The sequence below is a fragment of the Mercurialis annua genome, linkage group LG3 (genome assembly GCF_937616625.2).
Source record: "Mercurialis annua linkage group LG3, ddMerAnnu1.2, whole genome shotgun sequence".
NCBI lineage: Eukaryota > Viridiplantae > Streptophyta > Magnoliopsida > Malpighiales > Euphorbiaceae > Mercurialis > Mercurialis annua.
This window is the reverse complement of record NC_065572.1, coordinates 56,568,810-56,579,085: the sequence shown is the minus strand read 5'-3', so window position 1 is coordinate 56,579,085 and position 10,276 is coordinate 56,568,810. Positions and strand designations below refer to the sequence as shown.

At 39.1% G+C, this 10,276-nt stretch overlaps 1 protein-coding gene and 1 non-coding gene across 2 annotated transcripts; one reads left to right on the top strand and one right to left on the bottom strand.

The window, feature by feature from the left end:
* Nucleotides 1-1,007: 1,007 nt before the first annotated feature.
* On the top strand, nucleotides 1,008-9,086 carry LOC126672698 (uncharacterized). Its single transcript, XM_050366655.1, has 6 exons — nucleotides 1,008-3,882; nucleotides 4,357-6,341; nucleotides 6,498-6,515; nucleotides 6,580-6,808; nucleotides 7,160-7,315; nucleotides 7,843-9,086. The coding sequence occupies exons 1-6, from the start codon at nucleotides 1,008-1,010 to the stop codon at nucleotides 9,084-9,086; spliced, it is 6,507 nt and encodes a 2,168-aa protein (XP_050222612.1).
* Nucleotides 1,510-1,615, bottom strand: LOC126676018 (small nucleolar RNA R71). Its single transcript, XR_007640196.1, has one exon. It is a non-coding gene; the product is annotated as a small nucleolar RNA R71 (small nucleolar RNA).
* Nucleotides 9,087-10,276: the final 1,190 nt, after the last annotated feature.

Genomic DNA, 10,276 nt, shown 5'->3' with positions numbered 1-10,276 from the left:
GCAAAAAGAGGAGCTGAGTTAGGGTTCGATTTTTACACAACTCAGAGACTTTGTAAGCAACCACAAGGAGGAAAAAGACCGAATTGGCGATTGGATCAAGGATTCTTAACGATCGAAGGAGGGAATCAACTGACGATTGATCTAACCTGGAATCAAAGAGTTTTTCCTTATTCTCTACTCAATGAACTCTTTTAATTCTGTTTTTGCTTTCCAATCTCAGATTATATGTAGCTAAACTTTTATATTAGAGCTAGGGATGTAGTTTAATTATGAGATTCATTGTTATTTTATGGATTGAAGTTTTATATTAGCAAGAGATTGTTTAATATCGTGTTTTCAGTAATTAATTCTTGTGTTTATCGTTGTTTGATTGTTTGGCCATCAATTGAACTTTATCTAGAATTTATGTGAAGTATTGAGAGATGAAACTTAAATTCTGATCTAGAATTAATTCGCATAACTACCGTAGGATAGAGATATACCTACGGATTTGTGTATGACATATAGGTTGTAATCTTTCATCATTTGATTAAATTAGGGTTTGGATTGAGAAATTAAACTCACTTTAATTGAATAGGCTTTCTTGATTCGAGAGAATATTAAAGTAATTTTGAATACCGTCATTGAATCACATTCATTCCATAGTTGACAATGTATCTTATAATTAAGTGAACCCCGAAACTCTAGTGTTCTTCGCCATTAATTTATATTTACATCTTAATATTTGTCGTTCTATTTACTTTAGTTAATTAGTTAAACAAATTCAATTCAAATTTATAATTGTTTTAGCTATAATTAATACAAATAATAGTTAATCCGTTGTCTCTGTGGATACGACCTTATTTGCTACGATTACATTCTGTATACTTGCAGGAGTTGCATTTTTAGCTATCAAGTTTTTGGCGCCGTTGCCGGGGACAACGTTGTTTTTAATTATTATTTTATTAATTCTAGTCTTTACTTTTAGTCTTATTCTTTCAATTCTCTTTGTCAACTTCAGGATTTGAATGCTATTGAGACGATCAAAAAGTCTTAATAACGAAGAAATACTTGAGCTGAACCCAGAGATTGAACGAACGTGCCGTGCAAATAGAGCAAGAAGAAGACAAAACACAGCTGAAAACATGAACGGATTAGTTAATCCCAATCAAGAGCAAAGGCTACGTGATATTCAAAGGCCAACGGTTACTGCAAACCCGTCATGTATCCGTTTGAGTGAAGCAGCAAGGAACTATGAGCTCAAAACTTTCCATCTCAATATGCTGCCTCAGTTTAATGGAACAGCTACTGAAGACTCACTAGCCTTTATCAGAGATTTCTATGGTATTGTGCAGACTTTACCGCTGAACAATCTCAATGAGGATGAGCTAAGGACGAGGTGTTATCCTCATTGTCTGAAAGGAGACGCGAGACAGTGGCTACTGAACCAGCCAGAAGGTGCTTTTCTCACATGGGAGGATGTCTACAATGAATTCATGCTGAGGTTCTACTCACCACAAAAGACCATGGATCTCAGGGCAAAAATTTGCAACTTTGTGCAACGAGATCCAGAATCTTTTCATGAAGCATGGGAAAGGTTTAAGCTGCTCTTGACTCAATGCCCTCATCACCAAGTGCCAGAAAATTTACTGACTCAGTTTTTCTATGATGGCCTGAATGTTAATTGTCAAACACTGGTTGACACAGCTTCTGGAGGTTATTATGGAGATACAACAGCTGCAGAACTCATGAAAACTTATGAAAAGTTAGCGATGAATTCGAGACAGAAGGCAATCAAAGGGAAAAGAGCAGGAGTATATGAATTCAATTCTCATTCTGATCTCTCAGCACAAATGGCTGATTTAACCAAGCAAGTCAAGATGCTTGTAGACAGAGATACTTCCAATCAAGAGTCGTGTGCCTTTTGTGGGATGTTTGGACACAATGCAAATGTGTGCGCAAACGTTGAATCGGCACCACCAAACTGTGAGGAAGCCAATTTCATGGGAGCCTTCCAGGGTAGACAAGTCAAGGATGACCCTTTCTCAAACACTTATAACCCTGGATGGCGCAATCACCCAAATTTCTCTTGGCGGGATCAAGGAGCGAATAGGCAAGCACCACCTCCGGGATTTCAGCAACAAAGACAAGTTCCTCCGCCTCAACAACAGAATAATCCGGACAGGAAGCCTTCTGTGGAAGAGATGATATCTCAGTTTTTAGCAACTCAAGATACCACTGTTAAGAAGATGGATGCAAAAATTGACCAGTTGGCACAGTCAAGTCAAGCATCAATTCACAAATTAGAGTTGCAGCTGGGTCAGTTGGCAAGAACTGTTGCTGAACGTGAACAAGGCAAACTCCCTAGTAATACTGAAAATAATCCGAAGGAGGGAGTTATGGCCATCAGTCTCAGGAGCGGGACTCGGGTGGAGACTGGAAGCAAGGGCAAGAAAGTAATTGAGATTGTCGACGATGGAGACGACAAGGAAGAGAGTGAACACGATGTAAAGCAAGGGAATAATCTTGATAAGGAAGTGGTGGCTGATCCTTCAGTCAAACCTTATGTTCCACCTATTCCATATCCACAAAGGCTGAAGAAGAAAACTACTGACAACAATTTTCAGCACTTTCTTAATGCCTTTAAAAAGATTGAGCTTAATATTCCTATTTTGCAGGCCCTTGCTAAGACGCCTTCCTATGCCAAGTTCTTAAAAGAACTAGTTTCCAACAAGAGCAAGCTAGAGGAGTACGCCACCGTAGCTTTAACTGAAGAATGTAGTGCCATACTTCAAAAGAAGCTACCACCTAAGCTTAAGGACCCAGGAAGTTTTTCGATTCCTTGTGTTATTGGTGATACTACTATCTCTAAATGTTTGTGTGATCTTGGTGCTAGTGTGAATATTATGCCTGCATCCCTGTATCAGAGGCTTGGTATGAAAGAGATGAAGCCCACAACTGTGTCTCTACAATTGGCTGATCGATCGATCAAATATCCTTTGGGCATTGTAGAAGACTTATTTGTGCGAGTGGGCAAGTTTTATTTTCCTGCAGATTTTCTTATTCTAGAAACAGAAGATGAAAATGATTTATCTATGATTTTAGGTAGACCGTTTTTAGCTACAGGAGGTGTGTTGATTGATGTTGTTCAAGGTAAACTTACCTTTAGGATGGGGAGTGAGAAAGAAGAATTTAATATTCTTAAGGCGGTGAAACACCCATCACGTGATGATTCTTGTTTTAGTGTTGATGTTATTGACCATGCTATTTCCCATGTTGCTGAACATGAATCATTCAAGGAACCATTAGAAGCATGTTTAATTTTGAGTTCGCATGAGAAGGATGAAAATCCTGAAATAGCTGAGTGTGCTATGCGATTAGAAGGTGAAGGTTTCAGGACCTATAGATACAAGCCTCAATATGATGAGCTTAAATGGGAACCAAAACCAAAACCAACAGTTGTAGAACCACCAAAGCTAGAGCTAAAACAGCTACCATCTCATTTGAAATATGCTTTCATTGGGCCTAACGACACATATCCTGTTATTATTTCTTCTGGTCTATCTGATGTGCAGGAAGAGAAGACAATGCGGGTTTTGAGGAATCGAAGCAAGCCGATAGGATGGTCGATTCATGACATTAAAGGGATTAATCCATCGATCTGCATGCATAAGATTCGATTGGAGAAGGAACATCGCCCTAGTGTCCAAGGACAAAGAAGACTCAACCCGAACATGAAGGAGGTTGTGCGGGCTGAAGTGATTAAGCTTCTTGACGCAGGAATCATCTACCCTATCTCTGATAGCGCCTGGGTGAGTCCTGTGCAAGTTGTACCAAAGAAAGGAGGCACAACCGTGGTCAAGAATGACAACAATGAGCTGATTCCGACGAGGATGGTCACCGGTTGGAGGGTATGTATCGATTATCGCAAACTGAACGCGACCACATGTAAGGACCACTTTCCCTTACCTTTCATTGATCAGATGTTAGAGCGTTTAGTTGGGAATCAATTTTATTGCTTTCTAGATGGCTATTCGGGTTACTATCAAGTGCCTATCGATCCTGAACATCAGGAATATACGACATTCACATGTCCGTATGGCACTTTTGCGTATCGCCGAATGCCATTTGGTTTATGTAATGCTCCAGGTACTTTTCAGAGATGCATGATGGCTATATTCTCTGACATGGTAGAGAAGATCATTGAGGTCTTTATGGACGATTTTTCTGTATTTGGCTCTTCCTTTGACGTTTGTTTATCCAATTTAGACAGGGTATTAGAGCGTTGTGAAGAGACCAATTTAGTTCTGAATTGGGAAAAATGCCATTTTATGGTACAAAATGGAATCGTCCTTGGGCATAAAATTTCAGCTGCAGGTATTGAGGTCGACCAAGCGAAAGTGGAGGTAATAGAGAAGTTGCCACCTCCAAACTCAGTGAAGGCAGTAAGGAGTTTTCTGGGTCATGCAGGTTTTTACAGACGGTTCATTAAAGACTTTTCAAAAATTGCTAAACCTCTTTGTGATTTGCTGATCAAAGATGTTACTTTTCACTTTAATAAAAGTTGTCTTATTGCTTATAACACATTAAAGAAAGCTCTTATTTCTGCCCCCATTATTGTTTCCCCTGACTGGTCACTCCCTTTTGAACTAATGTGTGATGCAAGTGACTTTGCTATTGGCGCTGTTTTAGGTCAGAGGAAGGATAAAAAGTCACATGTAATATACTATGCGAGCAAGGTTCTCGATAGTGCTCAGATAAATTATGCCACTACTGAGAAGGAATTTTTAGCTGTGGTTTATGCATTTGACAAGTTTCGTTCTTATCTTGTAGGTTCAAAGGTGATAGTGTACACGGATCACTCCGCAATTAAGTATCTCATTTATAAACAAGATGCTAAGCCACGATTGATTCGATGGGTTCTTCTTTTGCAGGAATTTAATTTCAAAATCCGGGATAAGAAGGGCTCCGAGAATGTTGTAGCTGACCATCTCTCTAGATTGGAAAATGGGAAGCTTAGTAAGGAGGAAACGGTTAATGATGACTTTCCGGATGAACAGTTATGGGCAGCCCAGGAACTTGAGGTACCATGGTTTGCTGATATTGTGAATTATTTGGTATCTAACATTGTTCCACAGGAGTTCTCCTACCATCAAAAGAAACGGTTTCTATCTGAGGTGAAATACTACATATGGGAGGAACCGTTACTTTTTCGAAGATGTGCTGACGGAATCATACGACGATGTATACCAGAGGAAGAGATGATCCCAATTCTGCAGGAATGTCATTCTTCTCCTGATGGCGGACATCATAGCGGACTTAAAACGTCGGCGAAAGTGCTACAAAGTGGATTTTATTGGCCAACACTCTTTAAGGATGGAAGGAGCTTCGTATTGGCGTGTGATAAATGTCAGAGGACTGGAAACATTGGCCGGAGAAACGAGATGCCTCAGACAGGCATCCTTGAGGTAGAAATTTTTGATGTATGGGGTATTGATTTTATGGGTCCCTTCCCACCATCTTTTGGAAATCAATACATTCTCGTCGCAGTCGATTATGTTTCAAAATGGGTTGTAGCTGTTGCACTAAAAGATAATACTGCTAGTAGTGTAGTCAAGTTCATTAAGAAACACATCTTTTCCAATTATGGGGTTCCTAGAGTCATGATTAGCGATAACGGTGTCCATTTTCAGAATCATCAATTCAGAAGTCTTATGAATAAATATGGATGCCAACACAAGACTAGTACCCCTTATCACCCACAAACTAGTGGGCAAGTAGAAATATCTAATAGGGAACTTAAGTTAATTCTTGAGAAAACTGTTAGTGCTTCTAGGAAAGATTGGTCTCTTAAGCTTGACGATGCACTATGGGCGTACCGAACAGCGTTTAAGACACCTCTAGGAATGTCACCATATAGGCTACTGTTCGGTAAACCTTGTCATCTCCCGGTAGAGTTAGAGCACCGTGCTTATTGGGCTGTAAAAAAGCTTATATATGACTTGAAAACTGCCGGAGAAAAGCGTTTGCTGCAACTTAGTGAGCTTGATGAGATTAGACGTGATTCTTTTGAGAATGCACGAATTTATAAAGAGCGAACTAAAGCGTGGCATGACAAGCATATCATTCGGAAAGAATTTAAAAGCGGGCAAAAGGTTCTTTTATTTAACTCTCGCTTTAAGTTTTTTCCAGGAAAGTTGAAATCAAGATGGTCCGGACCGTTCATTGTCACTCGAGTATTCCCTCATGGTGCAATCGAGATTGAAGGTAAGGATAACCAGCTCATTAAGGTAAATGGTCAACGACTTAAACCTTATCTTGAAAGTGGGCAAATTGAAAAAGCGTTTTCTGTGCTTTTTGATGTTTGATAGACATCTCACTGAGTCTAGCTAAAGACGTTAAACATAGCGCTAATTGGGAGGCAACCCAGAAAATTTACAATTGCTTTTGTTTTATGTTTTGATTTTTTTTTATTTTGTTTAATAAATTTCTTTTGTTTAGTTGTTTTTCTTTTGCAGTGTCGTAGCCGACCACAGGTAAGTAGCGTATTGCTCCCCTTTGTGTTTTAATTCAGTTAACTGTAAGTGTGGGGGAATTTAGCTCGTTTTTTTTTATTATTCTGATTTTTTCCCCCCTTTGACCGGACCTGTGACCGGACCTGCCCAGCAGATCAGGCCACAGGACCGGCTGGTTCGCAGAAGGGTCCAGGGAGAAAACCGGACCTGTGACCGGACCTGCCCAGCAGATCCGGCCATAGGTCCGGCCCAGCTTCTGCCTGCCCAGCAGGTCGGCCGGATCTCCAGCCGGACCTACCCAGTAGGTCCAGCCGGTAGATCCGGTCATGTAAAGAAAAGAAAAAAAAACGAGTTAATTGTTTAAAACAAGAGCAGCCCGAAAATTCCTTCAATTTTCCTCCTAAACTTTTCCTCTTTTCTTCCATAAACACTCATCTTCTTCCCTCACCCTCTAACCTCCATTCATTTTCACATAATAGCTCTTAATCTATCCAAATTCCCTAAAGAACACCAATACACTTACCAATTTTACCTACAATCACCTCCATTCATCCTATCTCTACCTTTCCCCAAATTGCAAACCCTAAACCCTAGCCACATAAATCCGAAAATTTGAGAATTTTTTCTCAAATTTGGAGCTTTATTGTTCTTGTATCTTGGTTTAGGTGGAGTTCTTTTTCTTTTAAGGTATGTTGCTTTTCATGGGTTGGTGATTATTGCTCTTAATTGTGTATATTGCTTCTATAACTTGGTTGTTCATGCAATTAATGAATTATTTTGGATGCTTAGGCTATTTTTGATGATTTATAGATTGAATGATTGTTGGTTAGGATTAATCTTGAAATTGTTGTGCCTTGAGTATGAAATTTGTTTATTTTACTTATTTCTTAGTATTAAGTAATGTATCAATTTAATTAAATTGCATGATTAATGGGTAATTAGAGATGTTGGAATTGGTTGTTTTAATCTATTTTATTCAATTGCAATTGTTGTTGTTAATTAGAATAATATAATTTTGCTCAATTATGTTTTAACCTCTAGGAGTAACTATTGAATGATTTTGGTTAACTACCTAATTTGGTGCATTTGTTTAAGACTTTTCCATGAGACATTTGTTTTTCAGCTTAAACAATTGCAGGAGCTTTATTGCATTTGAGTAATTACCATTTAAAATTCATTTAGTTGAGAAGTTGTGATGGTAGTGTAAGTTGTGTTGTACCTAATTGTGTTGGCTTATTTTTAGTTGCTTATACGGTTAATTTTGAACTTAAGGGCTGCTGAATTTTTGGTGTCTGTTTGTTTCATATAGATGCTAATTTTAGAGTATTGTTTTACTTTATGTTGGCAGCTATGAGCGGTGCTAGAAGCAAGCGTAGTGCAGCGGTCTCACGCGCCGGAGCTACAAAACGCCGTGTCCGTACAGCAGCTACCGCATCTTACGATCAGTCAAAGTTCACTTTAGCTGACAACGCAAAGTGGTATGATCAGAGGAAGGAGAACAATCTCGTGATGGAGAAAGCCATATCACCGCACGTGGATAGATTATTCCACATATCTGACGCTTTCGGAGTTCTTGGTTGGGAGAAATTGGTTCAGTTGCAACATCCTTGCTGCCCGGCTTTGGTTAAAGAGTTTTATGCCAACACCACGGATAAAGAGTCAAGTAGCAATACTAGGATCTTTACTGAGGTTCGCGGAGTGGAAATCGACATAGAAGCTGCTCACATTTCTGAGATTTTGGGCATTCCTGAGCATGGAGAGGTATTTTCTGTTCTTCATCACACTGTGGAATGTGAGACAGCTTGGTCAGTTAATGAGGCCGTGGATCGGCTAGGTTTGCAATGGAAATCCGCGAGAGGGAAATCACTACTTTATGCTAAGTATTTGACCATTCGGCAGCGATTGATCGCCTACTTACTGAGTTTCAATGTCATGCCGCGAGCTGGAGGGTACAATGAGGTTAGACACACTGATGTCTATTTTATGGATAAAATGATCAATGGGTTAGGAAATTTATCGGGAGTTCAGCTTGGACAATTGATAATTCAAGGCATCCGTGATGTTCTCCGCTCTGATAAGCAAGATAAGGCCTTTGTGTTTCCTGTTATCATTAGCATGATTATTGCTTATTACATGGAAGTTTTTCCTGCGGGAGTGCAATTCATCGCGGTACCACAGCTAAATTGTGAATCCTTGTACTACATGGGCTTTCGAAGACATGAAGGCGTTTGGAGGAATTTACAGCTCAACCCGCTTCCACAAGGAGCGCAGCCAGACCCCAAAAGAGTTAGTTGTTTGGAAGGCGATGAACCGGCTGCCCCGGGAAATCAAGATGAAGCGGCTCACACTGTGCTTCCACCATCTAATATTCCAGCGCCCGCAGCCACTTCTTCTCGTCCTAAGCGATCCTTACTACAGAAGATTTTGCGGATTTGTAGGAATGTCGAAAAGGATGTAGCGTCCATCAAGGAACAGCTTCAGCGGAACACTGAAACCATCGAGAAGACCAATTCCGATGTTGCACTAATTCGAGCTCGACTTGAGGCACAAGATGCCCGCCCAACTCAGGAGCAGCCCTCTACCTCTACTTGATTCGGCTACTGTTTGTTTTTCTTTTCCTTCTTTATTTTTATTTTTGGTTCATTAGTTAGTTTTTATTTTATTTTGTTTTTGACTTCTATCCTGTGGTCTGTAATAGTCTGACGTATTCACTCTGTTTGTGCGATTTTTGTTTATGACATTGGTGGACTTCTTCTTCCTTTATTTAGTTGCCGCATTCAGAAACTCTCGCCGTTAAGACGCCAAGTCAGGGGAGTTTTCTGTTTTCTAGTTGCTTGAATTTAATTTTTCGTATGGGCATTTTGAGGGCAATCTGCAATTAAGTGTGGGGGAAGAGTAATTTTGGCATTATTCTTTTGTTTAATCTTTTTAGTTAGTTTTTAGCTTGTCCTTCGAGCCGTTTTAGCTGTAAGTTCTGTGATGAGTTGATTACCTTTGAATTATCACTAGAGTCAAGTGACCAAATAGCACTTACTGAATTGTTTGACATTCATCAACTTAGGTTATTTTTTTTATGATTATAGCTTGTGCGATGATTTAATGACATTTTTAGTGCGTATTGAAAGCTAAAAGTTTATTTATTTAATTAACCTTTGTAAATCTTTTAAACTTTAATGTGAACCGGAAGTAGATGAGAATGAGTGTTGGTATGAATTATAGTTGCTTCAAAGAGGTGAGATAGAGCGTAAAACGCACTCACCAGAGAAAGAAAAAAAAAATTCTTTTTGATCACTCGGAACTAAAAGAAATTACTATTCCGCTAATTTTGACTCTATGAACATGAATGTTTATATTTTTAGTGGTCAAGATTATGAATAGGGCTTAAAGCCACTTGAAATTGTGATTTGGCAAAGTACACCGTTGATGTTTTCTAGTTGATGTATTTTTGGTGGAGAAGCTAGATGACGTTTCAAGTAGATAGAGTGTTCAATTCAAAAGAAAATAAGAGTGGGATGGAGCGTAAAACGCACCCACTAAAGAGATGGAGCGTAAAACGCACTCAAAGAAAAAAAATAGAGCAAGCAACTTTCTTCATACTTTTACTCATGAATTTTCGATTTTGGTTCATATTTCAGTTTACTAGATTTGCTTAGTTTAATTATTCGTATAAATAAAGGCTTGAGATATTTTCTATACTGTTTTTGTAGGTCATCTAATCATCGTATGTAGTGAATGAATTTTGTAATTTGGTTGGTGTTGTTAACTTTTCTTTTAGTGTATTT